Genomic DNA, 27,462 nt, shown 5'->3' with positions numbered 1-27,462 from the left:
ACAGTTGAAGTCACCACATATGAGGAAGAGAGAGTTGGGATGAGTGGATAGAAGTTGGTCCATGTTGTCAGACATTGAAATGTAGATGGAGTCATCACTGTTTGGGGGACGGTACAGAACACATATGAACAAAAGGTGGGAGCGGAGAGGAAGCCGTAACCAGAGGTACTCCTGCGGGTGAGGAGGAAAGAGAGCAGTGCAAGGAGAGTGAGGAAGAGAGTTTTTGACAAAGATAGCCACCCCACCACCAGGCCGATTGTACCTGTGATGGAGGTGCTGGCTCAACGTAAAGGAGGGTTTACCGTGGGAGTTGTTTGCAGATGATCTGGTGTTGATTGCGGAAAGTATGGATGGACTGAAGGAAAAGATGAACACGTGGAAGGAATGTATGGAGACAAAAGGTCTGAAGGTGAATATCGGAAAGACGAAGGTGATGGCAAGTGGTAAAGCATGTGGTGAGGTGGAAAGAACTGGGAAGTGGCCCTGTGCTGTGTGTAGGAAGGGTGTCGGAGTGAACTCCATTCAGTGTACAATGTGCGCTGAGTGGGTTCATCAAAAATGTAGTGGTCTGAGAGGGTCATTAACCAGTGTGGCAGCTACATTCAAATGTAAGGTGTGCACAGAGGGAGCTGCAGATGGAGGAAATGTTGAGTTGGATCTTGGAGACGGCGTGAAGTTGGAAGGTGTGAAAACATTTTGCTACCTCGGAGACATGCTGAATGGAGAAGGTGGATCAGACTCGGCAACGGTTGCTCGAGTGAGATGTGCATGGAAGAAGTTTCGGGAATTGAGTGGCGTGCTGATGATGAGGGGAGTGTCGTTGAAGCTGAAGGGAAAGGTGTATGCTGCATGTGTGAGAAGTGTTATGATTTATGGGAGCGAGACATGGGTAATGAACGTAGAGCAGCAATGAAGGTTGGAAAGGGTGGAAATGCGAATGGTTCGACGGATGTGCGGAGTATCGTTGAGAGAGAGGAAGACAAATGATGAATTGCGAAAGATGATGGGAATAGAGCTTGTGATTGATGCTGTGAAGAGGAACAGGTTGAGATGGTTTGGTCATGTGTTGAGGAAGGATGAAAGTGACTGGTTGAGAAGAGTGATGGAAATGAATGTAGAAGGAACTAGAAGACGGGGAAGACCGAGAAAGACTTGGCTAAAGATGGTGGAAGAAGAAATGCGGGCAAGGGGGTTAACAAGGAGAGATGCAGAAAATAGGGCAAAATGGAGAAGATTGTCATGGGGACCGCAAGGCTAACCCCCGCTCTAGCAGGGAAAATGGCCTTTAAAATGCATGTTGTTGTTGTTGTTGTTGTTGTTGTTGTTGTTGTTGTTGTTGTGTATACGAACCTCTTCAGACAATAATGCGATACATTTTGATAACGGTCAAGCAAAAGTCCATTTGTACCAAGTAAAAGTCCATTTGTAGACATTTCAATTTTGTTTGTAGCAATGTCACAATATCTGCATCTAGTTATCAGGGTTTTCCTCAGCTTGATGCTCCCTAACACCAGTGTTAACGCATTCCTCATCCGCTCCACATTCACACATCTCCGTGCATGCAAGATTGTTCTGCCTACAGGTACATCTTCTTGAACATTTGCTTATTCCACAGCCGCACCTGACAAGCTCAACTACAGATTCAGGTGCTATAGGAACAGCTGACAGGAGAGGAAATGAAATGTTATCTGCAGCACATGACCAGCCCAGCTTGAATGGGTCTGGAATATCTGGATCTTCCACAAGGTCTTGGTTCCAAATATATGCTTGCATGTGAGCCCTGAGAATATGCTGATACCAGGCACCAGCAGTTGGAGGGATTTTGTCTATCCCCCCAGATTGGTTCTTGAAACGTTTCCATCTGAGTTTTCCAGCTGTTTTGGACACGTCCCTTTTGGTGCTCATCAGCCGACACAGGAACTGCTCACATCCCGAGATAACGCCTGCAGATGGCATCTCTTCAGTACCAAGTTGAGCCAATGCAGTGAGTTCATCTGGTGTTGCTTCATTAAATGCCTTGAAGGCATATTTTTTTGCCTTTACTTCTTATGTGCCCACATGTGTCGCACCCTGTCATACTATGAAACCCGGGAAGTTCTGCAGCTTTTGATGGACCAAGACTGTCATATATTGGTTTCAGCAACACTTTTCTTCTCGTCACCTGTTCCCATAAGCATGGTTGTCTGAGGACCAATAATTGGGAGTCTCTGTAGAGCAAGTACCATAACATCTGTGTCCTGGCTCATAATATGCACATTCTTTACAGCTGCAGAGACCTCAGCTGCATGTAAAATAATTAAGGTGGCTTCTTCTTGTGTACTAACACCTGTTGATGGCTGAACATCTTCAATGTTACTTCTTACATGCAGACGTGTCACCGTGGCCACTGGAATCTTCAGCTGCATGACTGTCTGCCAGGTAGACTGTGAGGGAATCTGTAGTTTCATTGTTAGCCAGAAATAGCTTTGGGTCATTGATAGGGGTTGTGTCAACAACAATGTAACCCACCGCCGATGATTGGTGCCCCAACTTGCGATGTCTGATATCCTTGATTGAGGTCTGTCTTACGTAATTATCAAAGATCACACGGCAACCTTCATAGTTTTTGCATCTACTTTCTATTGTATTAACAAAGGCATCTCCCATATCTTTGCAGGTTTTTGGTGACATTGCAGACATTACTTCATGAACTACTGACATGCCATCAACAACCAAGAAAGTGTTCAAATGTGAATCAGTTGTCACCTCTCTGTTGGCTTCCTCTTCTGTTGCCAAGCTTTCTAACACATGTATCAGATCACTTTTACTGTGAAGTTATCAGCGAGCCGTCAGTTTTCATCAGAGTTGAATTGACGGCTGTGAACTCGTAATTGGAGATAACGTCTTGAAGGTCGATTTCGCGACTTGACTTTGCTATCATGAGCAATCTGGCAGAGTGTGTTTGTTGCTTTCAATTCGACTTCCCCCTTGGTACCTTTCAGTTTGAGGGTTTTGCACATGTCGTCCTAGTTGAGATACTTTACTTTTGTCATGCGGTCCCACATGTTTGTTGATCCACAGATGTGCTGTTCAACAAAAGATCTGAGTGCTTGCTGCCCACGAACTTCCATGTTCAGTATGTCCTTTTCAATATTCTCAGGCACCACCTGTTTTGTCATTAAATTGTACAATGTAGGTGATTTGTCAGCAAATGGATTACAGTCCTTCAATGCTGCCAATAGCTGATTTACACTCTGCTCCCGTTGAGTAAATTTGGCTGACGTCAAGTGGTGGTGATGAGTATTGTCTTCTGTTGACATTTGTCTTCTTGATTTGACATTTGACAATTTGAAACATTTGACTTCATTTGACATTTGTATTGTCTTCTCTTACTAGCTGACACAAAGCTTAAGTTTCCAAGTTGTGCTCTTTTGTGCACGTTGCTGAGAAATGTTTCATATGACACACATTTGAAGATGGCATGATTAATGTCAACCAAGAGTTTGGGAGTTCTCTCTTGGCAGAACACACAAAGTTCGTAACTTGTACATTGTTTTTTCGGCGGCGGCTCTTCAAAAGGACATCATGGAACAGTGATTTCACAAACTTGATAAATGCCTGTGAATACCTGTAAAATAAAAAGATTTAAAAGATTACTCAAATTTCATATTTTCTCATTGTAATTGTTGTTACCTATGTGTAGTTTAAGTTGTATTTCATAACTTTGTAGCTAAAAGTACCTTTTGTGCAGCGCTTAGATCTTTTAGGTTAAGCGCTTTATAAATCCTAACTGTTATGTTACGTTATGTTAGGATAGTAAGAAAATAATATGAGACATCACTGCACCATGCATGATGTATGATGAACCTAAAAGTTTCAAAAGAGCAATGACCTAAATCAATTTTGAAGTGCAATAACATGAAGTTGAATTACAGGTAAGTGCAATATCATTAAGTGCAGCCGAACACATGTGCAACAACAACAACAACATGCATTTTAAGGCCATTTTCCCTGCCAGAGCGGGGGTTAGCCTTGCGGTCCCCATGACAATCTTCTCCATCTTGCCCTATTTTCTGCATCTCTCCTTGTTAACCCCCTTGCCCGCATTTCTTCTTCCACCATCTTTAGCCAAGTCTTTCTTGGTCTTCCCCGTCCTCTACTTCCTTCTACACTCATTTCCATTACTCTTCTCAACCAGTCACATTCATCCTTTCTCAACACATGACCAAACCATCTCAACCTGTTCCTCTTCACAACATCAATCACAGGCTCTATTCCCATCATTTTTCGCAATTCATCATTTGTCTTCCTCTCTCTCAATGATACTCCACACATCCATCGAACCATTCGCATTTCCACCCTTTCCAACCTTCGTTGCTGCTCTACGTTCATTACCCATGTTTCGCTCCCATCAATCATAACACTTCTCACACATGCAGCATACACCTTTCCCTTCAGCTTCAACGACACTCCCCTCCTCATCAGCACGCCACTCAGTTCCCGAAACTTCTTCCATGCACATCTCACTCGAACAACCGTTGCAGAGTCTGATCCACCTTCTCCATTCAGCATGTCTCCGAGGTAGCAAAATGTTTTCACACCTTCCAGCTTCATGCAGTCTCCAAGATCCAACAACATTTCCTCCATCTGCAGCTCCCTCTGTGCACACCTTACATTTGAATGTAGCTGCCACACTGGTTAATGACCCTCTCAGACCACTGTAGTGTAGTGGTGGTCTGAGAGGGTCATTAACCAGTGTGGCAGCTACATGTACACTACATGACCAAAAGTATGTTGACACCCCTTCTATTTAGTGGATTCTGCTGTTTCAGCTACACCCATTGCTGACAGGTATACTGTATATACTCAAGAACACAGCCATGCAATCTCCATAGACAAACATTGGCAGTAGAATGGGCCGTGCTGAAGAGCTCAGTGACTTTCAACATGGCACCATCATAGGATGCCACCTTTCCAACAAGTCAGTTCCTCAAATTTCTGCCCTGCTAGAGCTGCCCCAGTCAACTGGAAGTGCTGTTATTGTGAAGTGGAAACATCTAGGAGCAACAACAGCTCAGCCGCGAAGTGGTAGGCCACACAAGCTCACAGAACGGGACCGCCGAGTGCTGAAGCACGTAGCGCATAAAAAAAATCATCTGTCCTCGGTTACAACACTCACTACCGAGTTCCAAACTGCCTCTGGAAGCAACGTCAGCACAACAACTGTTCGTCGGGAGCTTCATGAAATGGGTTTCCATGGCCGAGCAGCCGCACACAAGCCGAAGATCACCATGCGCAATGTCAAGCGTTGGCTGGTGTGGTGTCGAGCTAGCCGCCATTGGACTCTGGAGCAGTGGAAACGTGTTCTCTGGAGTGATTAATCCCGCTTCACAATCGGGCAGTCCGACGGACACATCTGGGTTTGACGGATGCCAGGAGAATGCTACCTGCCTAAATGCATAGTGCCAACTGCAAAGTTGGTGGAAAAGGAATAATGGTCTGGGGCTGTTTTTCATGGTTTGGGCTCGGCCCCTTAGTTCCAGTGAAGGGAAATCTTAACGCTACATCATACAATGACATTCTAGACGATTGTGTGCTTCCAACTTTGTGGCAACAGTGTGGGGAAGGCCCTTTCCTGTTTCAGCATGACATTACCCCCCGTGCACAAAGCGAAGTCCATACATAAATGTTTTTGTCGAGATCGGTGTGGAAGAACTTGACTGGCCTGCACAGAGCCCTGACTTCAACCCCATCGAACACCTTTGGGATGAATTGGAATGCCGACTGCGAGCCAGGCTTAATCGCCCAACATCATTGCCCGACCTCACCAATGCTCTTGTGGCTGAATGGAAGCAAATCCCCGCAGCAATGTTCCAACATCTAGTGGAAAGCCTTCTCAGGAGAGTGGAGGCTGATATAGCAGCAAAGGGGGGACCAACTCCATGTTAATGGCCATGATTTTGGAATGAGATGTTCGGGTGTCCACATACTTTTGGTCATGTAGTGTATTTGGGAGTGTGTATATGCACATGGGATTATGTGTGTATGTATATGTATATGGGAGTATACGTGTTTTTGTTGAATGAATTTGTAAGTGCTTTAGAATGGCAAACGATAAATGCAAAAAAAATAAAATAATTATAATCCCTTCTATTTATTTAGTAGATTGATGCATTGCATCAGGCATTTTATGCTATAATGCATGCAACTTGATGTAAATAAAAATTAATGGTATTCCACAACAAATACAGTAATGACACCAGTAGATAATGCTTACATAATGTGAATTAACATTGTTGGAAAAATTCAGTTCCATTGCAAGAGAACGAGTCTGTTTGAATTGACTCGTGGCTTCACTTTATAGTGGAGTGTTTACGATTCACCATAACCTTAATCTGACTCATTACTCTAATATGATTAATAATCACCGCAAGGCAACTGGTAAGTCTCGCGTTTCTTCGGGTCACCTGGGCAAGGCATGCACACAACACAAAGCCCCACGCAGGGTGGGAAGACACATCTCACAATCGAGGAAAATATTGTTAACCTTTTTCTTTTCAGGTTCTATTGGAACGATACAAAGAAGCTTGTTTGGATGATGTGATAATGTACCAGGTGTCAACTTGCTTCTCCAAGTTTTTATTTTATTTTTTATTTTTGTTTGATCGCCAGCTTAGTTGAACACATCAAAAACTTCCATCTGGTGCAGTGCCTGAAATTGTGCAATCTCTCAAGCTGACATTGCTCCCGTTCTTGTTATCAATAATTTGGATCTGAAATGCTTTTTCATCGTTTGCAAGATGCCACCATAAAGGCTTTTCCAATGTCCAAGTCAGTCCAATCTATAGGAAATGGTAAAATGGATGGAATTCATGTTGATGCCTAACGCCCGAAATGTCAGCTTCTCCTTGCGGCCCACTGTAGTTGGCATACCTTTTTGACATCTTGATTTTTTCCAACTTACGCAGATGGGCAGGAGTCTTCATGATGAAGACAAGTGCTCCATTCTACTGTAGCATATGTCACTGTGATTATGCGTTACCAATGCAGGCATGCTGGGTACATTGTTATATTTGCGTTTCCAGTGACATCGATTTGAGATGCATTGGCTCTTAACTAGAATCGCACTCTGTAGACTGTAGAGCACATACCTCCGTTTGCGTTGTTGTGTTTTGTTTCCCACTGATTGGCCGGATCTGCATCTGCATCTGTATATGAACCAAAATCTAATTGGCTTGTTCTTGTCACCAAACCAACTCATCCTCCCTGTTTTGCCTTAACCTGCCCACGGCGTTTTGCCGTAACCTGCCCACGGCGTTTTGCCGTAACCTGCCCACCGCGTTTTGCCGTAACCTGCCCACCGCGTTTTGCCGTAACCTGCCCACCGCGTTTTGCCGTAACCTGCCCACCGCGTTTTGCCGTAACCTGCCCACCGCGTTTTGCCGTAACCTGCCCACCGCGTTTTGCCGTAACCTGCCCACCGCGTTTTGCCGTAACCTGCCCACCGCGTTTTGCCGTAACCTGCCCACCGCGTTTTGCCGTAGCCTGCCCACCGCGTTTTGCCGTAACCTGCCCACCGCGTTTTGCCGTAACCTGCCCACCGCGTTTTGCCGTAGCCTGCCCACCGCGTTTTGCCGTAGCCTGCCCACCGCGTTTTGCCGTAACCTGCCCACCGCGTTTTGCCGTAGCCTGCCCACCGTGTTTTGTCAAACTCCATTAGTGAGATTTTCAAATATCATGCTATGCATCATTTTCGGCCCGATCACTTAAATGATGAAGTATCACTTAAAATTATCGTATCCGAATCTTCACCAAAAATCGAATCGATTCGTCCTTGTCACACACCCAACCTGTCCCACAAATTTTGTCCAAATCTGCCCATAACGTTTTGAGATATTCTGTTCACCGACAAACATACAGGGATGAATACATAATCTCTGTCCATTTTTGGTAATTACCTCAGCCACCGAAGATTGGCGGGCGTTATTTATTTTTTTTGTTTGTGACGGTTAGTTTCTTGGTTTGTCTGTTTATTTGTGTTTATTTGGGAGAGTTTCTTTTGGAAGAAAACGATGTATATCACGATATTTGAAAGCATTGTACAATGACCACTCTGTGGATGAGTTGGTTAGGGGACAAGAACAAGCCGATTTAGAATTTGGTTCACGTCCAGTTCAAGATCCGGCCTATCAGTGGGATACAGAATGTAAACTGTTCAGCCTGGTGGAGGTATGCGCTCTACTAAGTACTCTCTACTGAGGTTGTCATGGTATATTTTGTTTGTTTATTTATTCTTTACGCGTATGTCGTTAAATTCCATCCTGCAGGAAGCTGAGACGTATGCCGATGATAATGGCTTGCTGTTCATGGAGACTTCTGCTAAAACGGCGATGAATGTTAATGATGTCTTCCTGGCAATAGGTATGTGTACATCAGTTATAATTGTATTTGATCTTGTGAAAAAAGGTTGGTAGAAAACCTTTTCTCGAGTAATTTGGTTGTTTGATCATCGCTGCTTCTCAAAATGTATTTGAAAGATGAGCAAGGTTTATAGTCGTGTGTGTGGTGTGGTGTGGTGTGTGTGTAAGTGCATCAGGTGCCCAGCTGATAATCCGTGCAGTCGTGAAACTAGTCAATTGCTCTTCCAGGTTAAGGTGCTTACTTTAGGTAGAGGAACTATGTTTTGAGGTTTACAATTTAAATAAAGTTGAATATGGGATGTTGTGAAATTAATATCATTTACAGAAAAATCCTTTAAATTCTTTATACTAGCAGAGTACCCGCCCTACGGGCGACCCTATGGGCGACCCTATGGGTGTTCTTGTTCCAAGCATACAATACATTTTCTGCCATCACTTATTGGAGGATGTTTTCTGCTGATACAACTGATTTGACTTCGATTTCTTGATTATTTCCTTTGGTAATATTGCTGGATCTCTGTTCAACTTAGGTGGCCTTGGTTTTTGAGGCATCTCAATTTTCCAGAAAAAACAAATATCAACCGTCACCCTAGCTAACAATAGCCACGACAACCCCACACCTCCCCTGCCAACCTCCCCTCCACCATCTCCTCAAAATCCCCCTTCAACTGTCACCCTCATCAGCAATACCCACGACAACCCCACACTTCCCCCGCCTACCTCGTTTTGGTTGCACCCCCAGCTCTTGCACCCCCAGCACTTGCACCCCCAGCTCTCTCTGTGCTCTGTCCCCCAAATATTCCTACAGGTCGCACAAGATCTGCCAGCAACCCTCTGATGGTTAAACTGCCGAAATCTCGGCTCTCTGCTCACCTTCACTCTTTCATTCCTCTTTTCTCCCGCCTCTGGAACAAACTCCCTCACTCCCTTCAATCCCACTCCTCCCTCCAGGTCTTTAAAACAGCTGTTCACCACCATCTCTTATCTTCCCCCATCCAAAACCTTGATCTTTTCTACCCCCGCTAATTCACCCCAGATCCACCTTGTTTGAAATTCCAACTTCTTTCCTGGAAGTCCTGGCAGTGTCCATATGTTTTATACCTCTCCCACCGCCCCCTTCCCATGCCCCCTCCCCCCCCCAAAGCCCTCGCGCTCTCTCAGATCTCTCGATGTCTCCATGTCTCTCGGTCCCTGCTCTCAAATGTTGTGTTTGTGTCCTTCCCCCTCTCTCCCCATCTTGTCTACCGCTCCCGATGTTATATGTTTTATGTGTCGGTTTGTCTTTCTGTGTGATTAATGTTCGCTCTTTCACGAGCCTCGATCTTGTATACAAAACAAAAAAAAAAACCTCCCCTCCACCATCTCCTCAAAATCCCCCTTTAACTGTCACCCTAGCTAACAATACCCACGACAACCCCACACCACTCTATTTCCTCCCCTCCACCATCTCTTCACAAACTCCCATCAACCATCACCCCAGCTAACAATACCCAGGACAACCCCACACCTCCACCATATCCTCAAAATCCCCCTTCAGCCATCACGCGAGCTAACAATACCCACGACAACCCCCCACCCCCCCCCCCCCCCACCACCCTCCCCTCCACCATATCCTCAGAATCCCCTTTCAACCGTCACGCTAGCTAACAATACCCACGACCACCCCTCACCACCACTACACAATACCCCATCAACTATCTCTGTAACTAACGATATTCACGACCACCACACACCATCCCCCAACAACCATCACCCAAGCTAACAATACCAACGACCAACCCACACACCCCGCCCCCTCCAACATCCCCAATCATTATCGGAATCCGAGCAGCTCGGAATGTACTGTCGCCAGCAGGATCACAGTGAGTTCACAATGTGATGTCACTGGCAAACTCGAAAATCGACACTATCGGGCTTTTTTTCGGCACTTCGTGATTCACAAATAAAATAAAATCCCCTTCAAATTAGACTGTGATTGCTTGTCAATGGTTTTCAGAAGAAATAAAAATTGGGTTCCCCTTTAAGGGTCTTTTTGGTCTTCTGGGTGTTTTGGGGGGGAAGAGGGGAGGGGGGAGTGGAGGGGGATGGGGGGAGGGGGAAAAGGGAAATGGGAGGGGGAGGGGGAAATGGAGGGGGAGGGGGAAATGGGAGGGGGAGGGGGAAAAGGGAGGGGGAGGGGGGAGGGGGAAAAGGGAGGGGGAGGGGGAGGGGGAAAAGGGAGGGGGAGGGGGGAGGGGGAAAAGGGAGGGGGAGGGGGGAGGGGGAAAAGGGAGGGGGAGGGGGGAGGGGGAAAAGGGAGGGGGAAAAGGGAGGGGGAAAAGGGAGGGGGAGGGGGGAGGGGGAGGGGGAGGGGGAAAAGGGGAGGGGGGAGGGGGAAAAGGGGAGGGGGGAGGGGGAAAAGGGGAGGGGGAGGGGGAAAAGGAGGGGGGAGGGGGAAAAGGGAGGGGGGAGGGGGTATGGGGAAGGGGAGGGCCAGTCAACAATGACGTTTCAGTTCTCATGGTCGGAGAGCAGCACAACAATCGCGACATCGTCCTGAATCTTCGCAACAGCACGAAGCAGATTTTGGAGACTCACCGATCCTGTGACGCCCTCCAGTACCGGCCTTGCGGGTGGGGAAAGGGAGACCCGTACATTCCCAACCCGTACATTCGCCCTCTCGACTCAAGCTCACTCGGACAAAAGCCTCGCACAAATTACACCGTGAAGGCCCAATGGCCATGTCTATGCCACAAATCAAGTACGTGAGCGAGTCGGGCGCACTAAATTGAAAATATATAGAACGCTCATACTCCGTGAAAAGTGAAGCCAACTGGCGGCGGGGATGGAACATCACGTGATCGCTCTGAGCGAATCGGCGCGCTGCTCTGCCACCGGTCAGAATCTGTGTATAATATTCCTCGCTGAAAAAAAATCTATGTGAAGCATGCTACTATCTATGCTAAATCATGCTAAATGCTAATCATGCTAAAATCTATGCTACTTGCTGTGAGTTTATGGCGGCAAGGAACATCACGTGATCGCGTCACGAACATCATTCGTGATCATGTCATCACGTGATCGTGATCGTCATCAATGAGCGAATCAGCACGCTGCTCTGCCACCGATTCAGATTCCGTGTATAATATCCCTCGCTGAAAAAAAAAATGGATCTAAAGATGAAAGAAAAAAAAACCTTTGTGGTGTGAATGGCAATGTTCCTCGCTGAAATGTGAAAATACGCAATCGCTTTTCGCTCTGAAATACGTGCGAAAGCGTAACTGAGTTAATGGCGGCAAGGAACATCACGTGATCGCTCTGAGCGAATCAGCGTGCTGCTCTGCCACCGGTCAGATTCCGTGCATAATATTCCTCGCTGAAATGCGCTGAGGTAAAAATATTATGAAATAAATTTTTAGGTCGGCCATGTTCTTCCCAGGCTCAATGGCCATGTCTGTGCCAAATATCAAGTACGTGAGCCTCTCCATTTAGGAGTCTCGGTAACATTACACACACACACACACACACACACACACACACACACACACACACACACACACACACACACACACACACACACACACACACACACACACACACACACACACACACACACACACACAGTGTTTTATATATATAGATGATCATAGAAGGTTGTCTTAGATTGCCAAATAACTGCAGGTAAAGCTTCAAAATGCAGCAGGTTTAGTAAATATGATCATAGAAGGTTGTCTAAGATTGCCAAAGAACTGCAGGTAAAGCTTCAAAACGCAGCAGGTTTAGTAAATATGATCATAGAAGGTTGTATCAGATTGCCAAATAACTGCAGGTAAAGCTTCAAAACGCAGCAGGTTTAGTAAATATGATCATAGAAGGTTGTCTTAGATTGCCGAATAACTGCAGGCAAAGCTTCAAAACGCAGCAGTTTTAGTAAATTTTGGAGACTCACCGATCCTGTGACACCCTCCAGTACCGGCCTTGCCGGGTGGGGGAAGGGAGACCCATACATTCCCAACCCGTACATTCGCCCTCTCGACTTAAGCTCACTCGGACAAAAGCCTCGCACAAATTACACCGTGAAGGCCCAATGGCCATGTCTATGCCTTAATATATATATTACACACATAATATATATAAGTTGAAAACGCATCTGGTCACAAGTGTGCCGCACTGACCGGGTCCTCAGTCGAGGTCCTCAGCATCATCCCGTTTCGGCCCTTCAACCTCGATACGGTCAGCTAAGGTGGGCCAGCAGGGGCACATACACCTCCACATGCAGCAATTACACCTGGATGCGTACAAACCCCCACCCCCAGCCAGTGCGAACACAGACTACAACAGCAACGCCTCCACATCCAGAATCCACAGCACCAAACAAACATGGTGGAACACTCAAACACCCACCTTTATACCCTTCACCACTCGCCAATAAAACAAACCAGATCATTCATACACACACATCCACACACATATACACACACAACACCAACCAACCACCTACCCTTACAACATACACCACTCAACATACAAAAACACACACACATGCAAAAATTCATTCATGCAAAAACACACACCCTCACCCACTCACCCACTCACTCACTCACATACACAAAATAAGAAATAATAATAGTAACAAAAAAAAAACTAACAATAAAAAAACCACACACAACCAACCACCTACCCTTACCAACATGCACCACTCATGCAAACATGCAAAATCACACACACACACACACACACACACACACACACACACACACACACACACACACACACACACACACACACACACACCATTTCTATTCCGTAACCTCAACCTACACCATTCGACGTGTCTCCATAAACTTCCTCCATATCCAAAAAGCCTTTCAAGGCAACCTGGGCCACCTTGTCACACATCCTCCTTCTTTCTGTCCCACACACTCCAAGCCGAGCAAGAAATGCAGAAAAGGAATTGCCAATATACCCTCTGCACCCCACCTCAAATGCCTGACACGAAACTCGCCAACCCCTCTCCCGGCACTCTGCCTCCAGCTCACTGTAATTTCCTCTCTTCCTCTCGTGCACCTCCTCCATGTTCTCTTCCCAAGGTACAGACAATTCCCTGAAGATGACCTGTCTTGTTGCACCTGACCAAATGACAGTCAGGCTGCAACCTTGTCACACAGATCTTCTCTGGGAATACCAATTGTGGCTTTAGGTCTGCCACCACCTGCCAATCACAAGCATCTGACAGCCCTCTTGCTTTCCACCTACTCCTCTTTCCACCTCTTACCACTCGGCCCTCCTTGACAAACCACACCTCTCCCCCATCAGTCTCCTTCTCCTCTCTTCTCTCTCTCGACCTCAGCACCTCTTGTTGCACCACCACCGCCAGCACCTGATTATGTCGCCACCTGTATTGTCCTGCTGACAATGCCACTGAACATGCACTCGGTGCATGCTGCACCGTTCCCACACCTCCACACAAATAACATCTCTCCTGCAACAACCCCCACAATCAAGTTTACTAGTGACGGAAGCACATCATACGTTGCCCGCAACAGGAAATTCAACAATATTGGCTCTATCCTCCAAATCTCTTGCCACTTCAACATCCTCACCTGCACACCTTCCCACCTAGTCCAAGCACCTTGCTGTGCCTGACTGACTGCTTTCACATATCTCCCCTCCTCTTCCTTTCTTCTCACCTCCCTCTCAACCATCTTCCTCCTCTCTTTCACACATACCTTTCCCCATCGCTCATGCTTCATCCACCCCAAGCCATGCTTCCTGTGCTGTACCATCCCCATGACCTCCTCCTGTTGCAACCGCTCCTCCATCTCGTCCACCTCTGCTCTTGCATTCCACTTCCGACTTCCCTTCTTCTTTGGGAGAGCATTCTTTACCACTGCACCTTGAATCCCGCAACATCATGAACTCCCACACCCTCACCACCTTAAACTCATCGGTTAATGATGTCAAGGGAAACTGGAGTTTTCCACCCTGACCATGAAAGGCAATGTTCGTCAAACAGCGTGGCACTCCCAACCACCTCCTCACAAACCTGCTCACCACAACCTCAATCCTCTCTACATGCCCAATCGCAATATCATACATCATCAATGGCCACAATACTCATGGCATCAATCCAAACTTCAAACACCATACCTTCAACTTACCTGGCAAACCACATCCATCAATCCTCTTCAAACCTCTCAAAAGCTTGTTTCTGACCTCCTCCACTCCTCCCACATCATTCAACTCCACTGTATACCATCTTCCCAAACTCTTCACAGAGGCCTCCACCAATGATGGAACCACCTCCCCTCCCAGCTCAAACCTGTGTATGTTATCCACCACTCCTTGTCTCATTACCACACTCCTCGACTTTCTTGCTTTAAATCCCATTCCACCTTTATCCGTTTCTTGCCCACCGCATCAACCTTTCTATCGTCCCAGTACCTCTACTGCTGCATCAGCGGACTGTTGGACAACTATCAGGTCATCCATGAAAGCAAACATTGCTGGCAACCTCTGACCAGGGGCTAGCTGCACTTCTTTCCCATGTCCACTCACCGCACGTATCAACAACTCCATAACCAGCACAAACAAAATAGGGGAGATGGTACATCCCATCGAGATCCCCACTTCCAAATTCTGGCACTCTGTTACATAAGACTGTGTCGCAAACCGCATCCAAAACTGATCATAATATGCCATCAAAAAATCCCTAAATCTCTGTGGCACCCAAAAGAAATCCATGGCATACCTGATCAAGGCATGCGGCACTGACCCATATGCATTCTCCAAATCCAGCCATACCACCGCCACATCCTTCCTTTGCCTCTTTGCCTCCTGTAACACTTGCCAGACCATTGCCGAGTGTTCAATGCATCCTGGTTATCCTGGTATTCCTGCCTTCTGCACAGAACCATCCACAAAACCATTTCCTCTGATGAAGCCTGAGAGCCGTGCCGCAAAGACACTCGTCAATATCTTCCCATCTACATCGAGCAATGATATTGGTCTAAACAGCTCCAGTGCCACAGCCTCCTCCTGCTTTGGAATATAAACTCCTTCTGCCCTAGTCCATTGACTGGGCACCACTCCTTGCCTCCATACCACCTTCAGAGCCTTCCACAGATACTGCCTGATGCCTTCACAACTCTTAAACACCTTGCATGGCACTCCACTTGGTCCTGGAGCCGATGCCGCCCGTGCCTTCCTCAAAACAGCCTCAATCTCAGACATCTTTGGCTCTGACAAATCAAATGGAACACCTGGCTCTGTCCGTCTCACCAATCCTTCGATGTCCTCCACCACTTTGTTCCTCCTTGTGTCTGCATATGTGACACGCAGGTGACCTTCCAACTCTTCCTTTGGTACCTTCATACACCACATCGAGACAGCTCTAACAGATCCTTCATAAACTGAAAAGGCTTCTCAAAGAACCTCTTTCTCTTCCTCTGCCTCTCCTTTCTTCGCCTCTTCATCCTTTCCACTCTTCAACTTCACCAATCTCATCCTCACATGCTTCGTCAACACCTCAAGCCCATTCCTCTCCCCTTCCACTGCCCTCTTCCATCTTCCATTCGAACTCTTCAACTCCATTCTCAACTCATGGATCTCCTTCTGCCTCCTGCTTAAACATGCCTCCTTCTCACCCCTCTCTACACACTTTCACTCCAAACGTGACACATACATACTCAAACACGATCTCATTCATCTTTCTCAATCTATCTTCCACCCTTCCTTTCAACCTATGAAGTGCCCCACACATCACTCCATCCATTCTCTCCCATACTTCCCTTTCTCCCATACCTGGCCATTTCACTCTCCTCCTCACATCCTTTCCCTGCTGAAGTACAACCCCAGGACAGACAACACTGTGGCTTGCTACCTGGCTGTTTCTCCCGGCCGTCTTACGTGTCCCCTTTTCAAAGGCACTGCGTTGCTGTACCTCCTCCTCACCCACCTTACGCACACACCCCATTCGGCTCTGATGGACATGCAATCCTCTCACCGACTCAACTCACGTCCACACCCACACTTCTCTCAAACCTGCCCTGTCTCCACATGCACACCATCACCCCATAGACCAACATCTCCCACACGATCACTCCCACACCCTTTCCTGGCCTGATGGATCCTCAACCCTCTGATGGATCCGAACTCACGTCCACACTGACGCCTTACCAGAATTGCATCCACAATCCGTTCTCGTTTGTCAACATCAGTATAGGGGTATTTATCCATTTTATCTGTCCGTTTGGGCCCATCTTCCACCCCACCTCTTGGAGAGCCCTTCGGTATATATATACATACACACAGTCGCGGATCCCGGGTTCTTCGACGTACAAAGGGGGGTTTATGCCCCGTTCCCCCCACAAACTCCGGTGCCACTGAGGCCGCCGACCACGTCTAAACTCATGGTTGACGGATTGCTAGGCAACTCCAGCCGCCGAGCCCGCAGCTGCTTGTGGAAGGGTTAGCGGTCACAACCCGAATACCTTCGGACACACGCATCCGTGAGGCCGGGGACTGAACCCCGCACAAGTCACTTATTCCTGACACCCGAGTGGTTGTGCGTCGCGTGACCCGTGCCGTTACACTATCGTGACAGCCCCTCATTGACCACCCTCGGCCACTCCCTCATGCCTTCCCTTTAGCTCCCATTGGTTGCTCGCTGCTCCTCCTCCAAGGAATGTCTCGTTCCTCCTTCGGGGAAGGTTTTATTCCTCTTTCAGGCCTGCAGGGCCTAGTCTAGTCCCATCACAAGGCACTTTAGGCCTCAACGAGGCCTACAATCATCCAGCCTGGCTCTACGCATTATTTGTTTTTTTTCTAAAAGGGCTTTACATTTAATAAGAAATAACTAACTATAGGAGGCTACATGTTGTGGTGTAACTAACTATAGGGGGGTTGCCTTTATTCGCAAAACCGCAACACTACCCCCCTCTCCGACCAGGTTCGTCCTGAGTCGACCTTAGGTGGAGCGACCGGTAGAGTCGGCATTCAATTTTTACATTTACCATTAGTGTGACACGTAGATGTAATTCCCCTAACATTTAAATCTAACCCCATGTATGTGAGCGACATAATTTACACTAGATATGTCCCTCCTAATGCGTTGAGCAGCTAACTAACACTCACACCCACAACTGTTCGCGTATTTCCGGAATTTTTAAACTAAACACATAACCGGTGGGCAACATTCTTACATTTACATTTTAAAAAACTTTAATCTTTATTTACAAAAACGATAACCCAGAACCTGGACTCGAGGTAAGAAGGAATGGAGAAAGGAAATGGAGGCACTTGCTGCTTGAGTCATCTTGCGGCTTCTTGTCTTGAGAGGTTTCCGAACAAAAACCGGCTGCCCGAGACCAGCATACAGGCAATTTGAAGCAAAGGGTCATCTAAATTTCCACCTCCTCAAAATTGATCCGTTTATTTGGTGAACAGGGCTACTGACACGTGGCCAAAGGTGGGCTTCCATGCCACCCAAAAGGTGGTCCAAAGGTTGGCCAGAATGCCTCCCAACAGGTGGTCCGAAGGTTGGCCAGAATGCCACCCAACAGGTGGTCCATGGTGCAAGATGATGGGGCAGCCAAGAGCTACCACAGCAGAGGTGCGGGGCCACAAGACTCGTGGTCCATAAGGTGATGGATGGATGGATGGATGGATGGATGTTTGGCAGCAAGATGCTGCGAGAGGTGATTCTTCATAATGGTCCTGGGCGGGGAGGAAGACGAAGCGCAACGAGCACAGGGAAGGCAACAGTGGCACATGAAAAACAAGGTAACCAGGTATTGCCATACCTGGTGCGGTGAGAGGAACGCGGCATCGTGAGCGGAGTAAGCTCGGCCCTAACCGTTCGCACCCCCACTGTTAACTACACAACCCTAGCCCTCCTTGTATTTACAATTCGTCTCTACGTCTTGTCTCACATGTCCCCCTCTTACGCCAAATTCGTCCCCAAAACCCTCCCAGGTTCTCCCAGGAAGGAAAGGACGGAATAAAACAATATTCCACTCATGTCGTGATGCATCTCACCTACCAAACAGCTTACAGAGCCTCTCGGTGCAAAATTCGTCCTCAGTGGTGGATGGTTGTGGATGGTGCGAAGGGGTCTCGCATTCTAACTACACTAACAACATTACTCATTTAAACTCCCCGGGGTCGTACCCTGCCAGTAGGCCTCTTTAAACTACGCGGTTCTAAGAACCCGAATTCCCATTGCCCACACTGTGGTGCACCTCTGAATTTGGGTCTAACCCCACAAATTTTCTATCTGTGCCCTCGCACAATTTCGGGGCTGGGTCGTGTGTCTCTACCAGCAGGTCTACCTACCTGCACCCCTCCGTTCACTGGAGCCGCCTCCCGAGCTTGCCTGCTCCTCACTCTAACCTATCTGGGGAAGGCCCTCCCTGGCGCTTACCCCCTGATGCCCACCTTGGCATTGGGCAACCCGAGTCCTTCCTCTGGATCCTCGGGCCCCACTCACACTAACCTAACTGGCTCCCTGAGCCAACCTGCGGCCTTACCTGGCCGACGAGCTACCAGTGACGGAGTGCCCCAATAACTATTACTACCAATTAAGCCACACGCCCAGCCATTTCACTGCCTCCTGCACCTTACAAAAAAAAACTATTTCCACAATCAGCACCACAGGTGCCAATATCCATGCAATTTACCTGTACCCTCTATCTAACTTTAAACTACCCCGCCGGGTCTCCGTGAATGGGTTCCACTCCCCCCTCCCCTCCCCCCATTCAATCCTTCGCACCATGCATTCCACACCATGCATTCCACACCAATTATTTCCACACCACAATTCAATTCACACTTACCATCATTTATCTGACTAATTTCCCCTATAACTCGTGCTTCCCTCGTCGTCCCTTTAAACTATGCACACCCTTTGTTAGCAACCACTCAACTCTTTACGTCCCCACTACAGTTCATTGTCTCTGAATCCCTAACAATTATCCTAGCCCTCCCTCGGCTAGTTCCGATGCCCCATGGAGGCAACCATTGCTGGCTCCTCCATGGGCCTAACACTGCCATCCCCCTAAACTAGTGCTCATGACCCCCCACCCCCCCCCCCATGTGTGAGGAGTGGTCACACCACCATACCCCCAAGTGGGGGGTACAATACTCCCCCAGTCTTCTACACTATGAGCCCCTATCTCTGGAGGTACCTGGTCGTGCCTTGGCCTCTAAGGCCAGAGCGGTCCATGAGGGTGCTTGTTCGCCTGTGTGGGGTGTTATCTGGCTGGCATTGACGATCCGGGGGGGGTGGGGGGGGGGGCGCAGAGTTGGTGGTCCCAGGTGCCGGGGTCCATCCTTGCGCGGCGCCCTGCGGTTCCACACACGATGACCCAACCCGTTGTAGTCACAGCACCTCACCTGGTAAAGTGCGTCCCTCCTCAATTTCGAATTTCCTCTCGACCGATCGCTCTTGCCGTCGTACGGCGCCAGCAGCACTTTATGGATACCGGACGTTCGTACCCCACACGCCGCTTCCTGCGGGATCGACGCGCGGGTGAACCGTTCGGGTCCCCACGGTGCACCACCCATCGGGGGCTCGCATACCCTATCCGTCTCACTGATCTCTACCCCGATCGGTGTCGATGCCTGAGGCCTGAGATGGCGGATTACCCCTTGCACTCCATTTCATACTCGCACACACCGGTGCACACACTCTCCACACACTCTGTACTCGCACATGCCTTTCACACACTCCGTCTGTCGCACCCCTCACAATGGACCCCCACGAATGCCCAGGTCTATCCCGACCCCCAAGTTTGTCGAGGCTCCGATCGCACCAAACACATTTCCGAAATCATCGCCACTCACTTCGGGGCTCCCCTTTTCCCACTTCTCTTCCAGCACCTGTAAACTTTTCATTTGGTCAGCAAGCATTTCATCACGGTGCGAACACCAACCCTGCACATATTCCATCACTTCCTCTTGTAATTAATTCCCTGTCTCACTTCATCTCTTTTCAATATTACTTAAATCATTTTCCACCCTCCATTTTTTCTTTCACTCCCATTATCTCCCTCCGAAATCTCTTTTTCTAATGTTACCTTGGTCGTCTCTATTTGCATCCTAATTTCTCGTTCCTTCGTTCCCATAGTTTCTATCACGTCATCCACCCCCTTCGTCAGTCCTTCGTGCCCCATTTTACACTCCCTCTTTGTCGCTACCACTTCCCGCTTAAATTCTTTTTGCGCCGCCTTCAACCCCCCCGATTACATCGCCATTTCTCTCTCCCTGTTCCCTTAACTCCTGTTGTCCCACCGTCGGTTTCTCTACTTCCCGCGTCAGTCCTTCCATACCCCCTTGTAGTTTAGAAGTACTCCGTTTTAACTCCCTCTCCACGCGTTCCTCGCACCGCTTCACCTCGTCACGTACCACTGCCACCTCTTTGCTCAACTTCCGCCCAATCTCCTCCCCCATCTTTTTAGCCGCGTCGCAGACGCTGGTCATAGAGTGCCCTCTGCTGTTGTTGTTGTTCTTCTTCTTGTTCTTGTTCTTGCAGAGAAGACAAAACCTCAAAGCTCCACCCATTCTGGGAACCATAGCTCCACCCATTCTGGGAGAGGCTTCATATAAACAAATATCCACCATTTTATTAATTCGCATAGCTTTGAGGCCTGTTTTGTAGGCCCGTGGTGTCTTCCTCTCTCACACAGTTTTATTTCAAATCAAATTCGATATATCATTTCATTTTTCACAGTCGCTAACATCGTTTTAGACTCGGTTGAAAAAAAACGGGAAGAAAATCCGATGAAAGTTGCCCTTTATAGAACGAAATGAATTCTCAAAGGCCTATAACTTCAAGTCCATTGAGATTTTTTTTTTTTAAATCGCGGCATGGTCAGTCATACACCGCCCGAAATAAGACGGGAAAATGCCGAGATATATATATATTTTGTTTAAATCGCGGCATGGTCAGTCATACACCGCCCGAAATAACAGACGGGAAAATGCCGAGATATATTAAAAATTCGTCCATTTGATGACAATCGTCACGATGAAATATTTAATTTATACGTCGTCACGATAATGTGGAGAGAGGAGCATAGCTTCGTTCACGTGTCGCCACATACGGGAAATTGCTGAGATATATTTTTTTTAAATCGCGGCATGGTCAGTCATACACCGCCTGAAATAACAGACGGGAAAATGCCGAGATATATTAAAAATTCGTCGCCACACACGGGAAATTGCCGAGATATATTTTCACTTTGCACAAAAATAACCAAGTAATCGAATCGATAGGAATGTCCTGTGCCTATAACATCGACGTTATAGGCACAGCTGCATCTAGGCATTGTGTAACATCGACGTGGCTTTTGTTTTAATTAAAACTTTTTGTACTTATTCATATCACACCTTGCTTCTTCCCTCATTTTATCCATTCGATCACCCATCTTTTTCATGTCACACCTTGATTCTGCTCTCATCTCGACCATGTATGCCCTGAGTTGCGCCATAAATAGGCCCATATCCATCGGCACCGCGGGCTCAACCCGTCCGGCGGGCCCCGGGTGCGAATCGACGCCATTTTTCACCTCTACCTGCTGCACCCTCATTAACTCCCTCATCCAATTGTTTATGCTGGTCCTGGGTCATTAATTCATCTCCGTCGTTTACACTTTCTATACCCACCGGTACCTGGTTGTCTTGGCCCGCCATCGCCCGAATTCAATTTAAAAAAAACAATTTGTTTTAAACTAAATTTTAATCACTCGTAATTTTGAGTACGTGAAGCGCACTCCAGGTCCAATCTCGCTCCTGACACCAATTTTGTTGTGGATCCCTGGTTCGTCGACGGACAAAGGGGGGGTTTATGCCCCGTTCCCCCCACAAACTCCGGGTCCACTGAGGCCGCCGACCACGTCTAAACTCGTGGTTGACGGATTGCTAGGCAACTCCAGCCGCCGAGCCGGCAGCTGCACGGAAGTCGGAAGGGTTGGCGGGCACAACCCGAATACCTTCAGACACACGCAGCCGTGAGGACAGGGACTGAATCCCGCACAAGTCACTTATTCCTGACACCCGAGTGGTTGTGCGTCGCGTGACCCGTGCCGTTACACTATCGGACCCGATCGAGCGGTTTTAATTCGGGCGATGCTCGGGCAATGGATGTAAAATGACGACGGCCAGGTTGGAAGTACAAAACACAGTATTTAGTTACAAGTATGTATAGAACACAGACAAAGCAAAGAATCTTAACAGCCTTACCTACGTTCCCTGACAAGGGCCCTCATTCGTTCGGGAAAAGGGGGAAGAGGGTTATGCGCGGGGAAGCGCGGCCGCTTCGTGCAGCTCGCCCGGATGGGCTCGGTCGTGCAGCTCGCCCAGATGGGCTCGGTCGTGCAGCTCGCCCGTATGGGCTCGGTCGTGCAGCTCGCCCGTATGGGCTTGGTCGTGCAGCTCGCCCGTATGGGCTTGGTCGTGCAGCTCGCCCGTATGGGCTGGGCCGTGCAGCTCGTGCGAATGGGCTTGGTAGACGACAGCCCCAGGAATCGCTCCAACCCAACGCGCCAACAGCCGGAGACTATCTCAGCAGGGACGACGTGGTTAAGACGAACCGGGAGCAGGAACCAGAGAGCGCCAGGAACCAGAGGACCGATCAAGATAGCAGGAGCCCAGCGAGAGAGAGAGTGTGTTATGGGCCGGGATTTTTATAACACCCCAAACCCTTCCTGAATGTTGACGTGACAGCCCCTCATTGGCCACCCTCGGCCACTCCCCCATGCTTTCCCTTTAGCTCACATTGGTTGCTCGCTGCTCCTCCTCTCAGGAATGTATCGTTCCTCATTCGGGGAAGGTTTTATTCCTCTTTCAGGCCTGCAGGGCCTAGTCTAGTCACATGACAAGGCACTTTAGGCCTCAACGAGGCCTACAATCATCCTGCCTGACGACGCATTATTTGTTTTCTTTCTAAACACTGGAAAGGGCCGATGCTTTACATTTAATAAGAAATAACTAACTATAGGAGGCTACATGTTGTGGTGTAACTAACTATAGGGGGGTTGCCTTTATTCGCAAAACCGCAACACGTCCGACCGCAACCGACTCAAACTCACGTCCACACCCACACTTCTTTCGAACCTGCCCTGCCTCCACATGCACACCATCACCCCATAGACCAACATCTCCCACATGATCACTCCCACCCTTTCCTGGCCTGATGGGTCCTCAACCCTTTGATGGATCCGAACTCACGTCCACACTGACACCTTACCAGACTTGCATCCACAATCCGTTCTCGTTTGTCAACATCAGTATAGGGGTCTTTATCCGTTTTATCTGTCCGTTTGGGCCTATCTTCCGCCCCACCTCTCGGAGAGCCCTTGGGCATATACAGTCACGTGAAAAAGTAAGTACACCCCATGTAAAGTTTTGACTGTTTCAACATATTTCAACATACAGCTATTTGATCTTCATTTCAACAATATTGATAGATAAAGGTGATATAATATTACAAATATCATGAAACATTTACATTTTGTAGTCCATTGTATAATTTAAAAAAAAACCTTTAGAGGCCATTTTTCCCCACAAAGCGGGGGTTGGCCTTTTTCGGGCACCGTGGTTGTTGTTGTTGTTGGTCTCCTTTTTGAAGCAATGTCTTACGGCCGGATGCCCTTTCTGCCGCCAACCCTGTTTGTCACCTTTTACGACAAACAGGGAATTACCAGTGAACTGGTACTCAATTAGCCGACCTCGGAAGGATGACAGGCTGAGTCAACCCCCCTGGCGTTAATTCAGCGATCGACCGGGATTCGAACCCAGGATCCTAGGATCCTAAGCTGGCACCCTAGCCGCTAAGCCAACACCAGGCACCATTGTATAATTTAAATAAACATAAATGCAAATTTCACATGTGGAAAAAGTAAGTACACCCCTACATTTATCACTACTTCAAATACCTAAAATGAGAATCAGGTGCACCAGCTCAGGTGCAAATGATTAGAACATCGTTAGAGAGGATCTTGGAGGAACCTGTCTTATTTAAACCTCAGACATTTAGTTTGGTTTGCTCTTTGTTGTTGAAGTGTGCGGCGTCACCATGCCAAGATCAAAAGAGCTCTCCGAGGCCTTCAGAAAGAAGGTTATAGATGCCTACGAGACTGGAAAGGGATTCAAAAAGATCTCCAAACAATTTGAAATCAATCATTCGACTGTCCGGAAGATCATCTACAAGTGGAGAAGATTCCAAACAACTGCCAACTTGTTCAGGCCAAGACACCCTAGCAAGTTCAGCCTGAGAGCAGACCGCAAGATGCTGAAAGAAGTCTCTAAGAACCCCAGAATGTCATCACGGGACCTCCAGGTAGCTCTTGCCACTGTTGATGTCAATGTGCACGACTCTACCATTAGAATGAGGCTGCACAAATTTGATCTACATGGGCGGTGTGCCAGGAGGAAACCTTTGCTGTCCAGAAAGAACATCAGGGCAAGACTAAAGTTTGCCAATGAACACCTAGGCAAAGACCGGCACTTCTGTCCAGAGCACATTGTTCCAGATGAGTCAAAGGTAGAGCTATTTGGCCACAGTACCGGAAGACATGTTTGGTGAAAACCAAAGAAAGCATTTGACCACAAGAACCTGGTACCAACTGTAAAGCATGGTGGACTTTTGGTGGTGGAAATATTATGGTTTGGGGCAGCTTTGCTGCATCAGGGCCTGGGCAGCTCACCATCATAGAATCCACTATGAATTCTTCATTGTACCAGAGGGTGCTTGAGGATAATGTGAGGCCATCTGTCGAAAAGTTGAAGCTCAACCGAAGGTGGACCTTGCAACATGACAATGACCCTAAACATACCAGTAAATCCACCAAGGAATGGATGAAAAGAAAGAAATGGAGGGTTCTGGCATGGCCAAGTCAAAGCCTGGATCTAAATCCCATCGAGATGTTGTGGGGGGATTTGAAACGAGCTGTGCATGCAAGAAACCCCTCAAACATCGCACAGCTGAAAGAATTCTGCATGGAAGAGTGGGAAAAAATTTCTCCCACTCGATGTCAGAGACTGGTAGACAGTTATAAGAAACGCCTACTTGAGGTTGTTTCTGCCAAAGGGGGCAATACCACCTATTAGAGCCAAGGGTGTACTTACTTTTTCCACATGCGAAATTTGCATTTATGTTTATTTAAATTATACAATGGACTACAAAATGTAAATGTTTCATGATATTTGTTATATTATATCACCTTTATCTATCAATATTGTTGAAATGAAGATCAAATAGCTGTATGTTGAAATATCTTGAAAAAGTCAAAACTTTACATGGGGTGTACTTACTTTTTCACGTGACTAAATATGTATGTGTGTGTCTCTGTGTGTGTGTGTCTGTGTGTGTGTGTCTGTGTGTGTCTGTGGATGTGTCTGTGGATGTATGTGTCTGTGTGAATAAGAGAGAGACAGAGTTGTGAGGAACAGAAATGAAAAAACGAGATGTGTGTGTGTGTGTTTCCAGCCAAAAAATTGCCAAAGAACGATCAGCAGAGTGCACAGAATCGTGGAGGAGATAGAGTATGCATCGAGCAGCCCACCCAGCAGAATCGAGCCTCTTGCTGCAATTAGGTTCATCCCTGCCGTGCGTTACTCGACTCCTTTGCCTCGGCCCGCTGGGCAACCTGCTTCGCACACGATAGTGTCGTGACTTCCCACCTTTTCCTTTTCCTCACATTTCCTAATTGATGCCAAGAAACTCATTTTCTCCTCTTTCATGGTTCTTTTTGTTTTATGACTTTTGGAAATTTGTCATTAATCCTGTTTAGTTATCCTCTGCCCTCCTCCACTCTCTGCAATATTCTTTTCCTTCCAGATTTTCTTTTTTATTTCTTTGGCAGGTTTGTCAAATTGCTATAGCATGTACAGCGTCGGCAATCCTAACTAACTTTCCTTGTCTGTTAATGCATTTCTATGCATTGCTCATCGACTGCTGCAGCGTCTTCATTCCAAGTCCACACAAGTCTTCATAATTTTGTTGCATCAACTTCTTTGGAAAGTTTTCATGGAAATCGATGCTGTGCTCGTATATTTGCATTAATATATATATTTTTCTGTGTGTGCGATGTTCTGACACTCGCTTTGTAATGACCGAGACTGTCGAGGATCCGGTTTTTTTTCTTGTGCGTTGTGGTGGAGTATGCCGGTGTTGCATTATGCTGTACCTGAATCTCCCTGCCCTGCTTTGAAGGGAACCGTTTTGGGATTTCTGTCGTACCCCAAGGTTGGAAGCTATTGGAGAGACGAAGGAAATTTGAGCTGTACATACAAAATTATCAGTTCTTGGCGATGTGTTTAAATGTAACCCCTCGTCTTTATTTTCATTCCATTTTCTTTTGTTTCTATGCTTAAATTTCCACATGACACCTCCTTGATCAACTTTGTAAGGGATCGTCCAGCGGGATTGTGGTGCTGCAAACTTGTATGTAAATTGTCAACGGTAACTGAACAAATATTGTACATCGCTCATGTTTCTGCTCGGTAACGAGGAAGTCAAGAATATCGTGTCCCAGCATTGTGTAAGTGAATAAACACTTCTTGGGTCTTGTCTTCCTACATTGTCTATCCTGACTGCGCTAAATTAAACCATTTCTATACATATGGGTACCTTTCTGAACTTTACGAAGAATAATAATGTGAGCTAGTGCTGGCACCCTGGATACAATTCCTGTTCTAACCTACAGTGGGCACTGCATCAGTGGTACAGCTGTGCCCACAGCAAATTTTGCGAGTTGCAATCATTTGCTCCATATTGGAGGTTGCTTTTCAAGCCATTTTTGGTGCCTATGATGTCACATGTCTACAAGAGCTCTGCGTGGTTCTTGTTGGGGGGTCGATTTTTGAAATGTGCACCCATTGGTCAGACAGCTGCAGCACCCCACCCACATTTGTCACAGGACTCCACCCACCATGGCACCAAGACAAAATAATATAGCTGGCATCTTTGTTCTTTGGTGGGCCTTAGACATCAGGCCTGTAGGCCTCTGCTGATTATACACTGGGTTTGTTGTCAGATGTCCATTGGCTTTGTTTGGATCGAGTGTTGCTCACCATGAAGGAC

At 47.4% G+C, this 27,462-nt stretch overlaps 1 protein-coding gene across 21 annotated transcripts in view; it reads left to right on the top strand.

Moving 5' to 3' along the window:
- Positions 1-26,957, top strand: part of LOC137434468 (ras-related protein Rab-5A) — a 74,832-nt gene extending 47,875 nt beyond the window's left edge. For all 21 annotated transcript variants that reach the window (XM_078785575.1, XM_078785565.1, XM_078785576.1 and 18 more), the window contains 2 exons: positions 8,307-8,400; positions 25,867-26,957. In XM_078785575.1, the coding sequence (XP_078641701.1) occupies positions 8,307-8,400; positions 25,867-25,973 (201 nt within the window). In that variant the 3' untranslated portion in view covers positions 25,974-26,957. The remainder of the gene's footprint in view (positions 1-8,306; positions 8,401-25,866) is intronic.
- The last annotated feature ends 505 nt before the right edge of the window (positions 26,958-27,462 follow it).

This window comes from Myxine glutinosa, chromosome 10 (assembly GCF_964187855.1).
Source record: "Myxine glutinosa chromosome 10, kmMyxGlut1.1, whole genome shotgun sequence".
NCBI classification, from domain to species: domain Eukaryota; kingdom Metazoa; phylum Chordata; class Myxini; order Myxiniformes; family Myxinidae; genus Myxine; species Myxine glutinosa.
The sequence above is the reverse complement of the archived record's forward strand: the minus strand, read 5'-3'. Positions and strand labels throughout refer to the sequence as shown.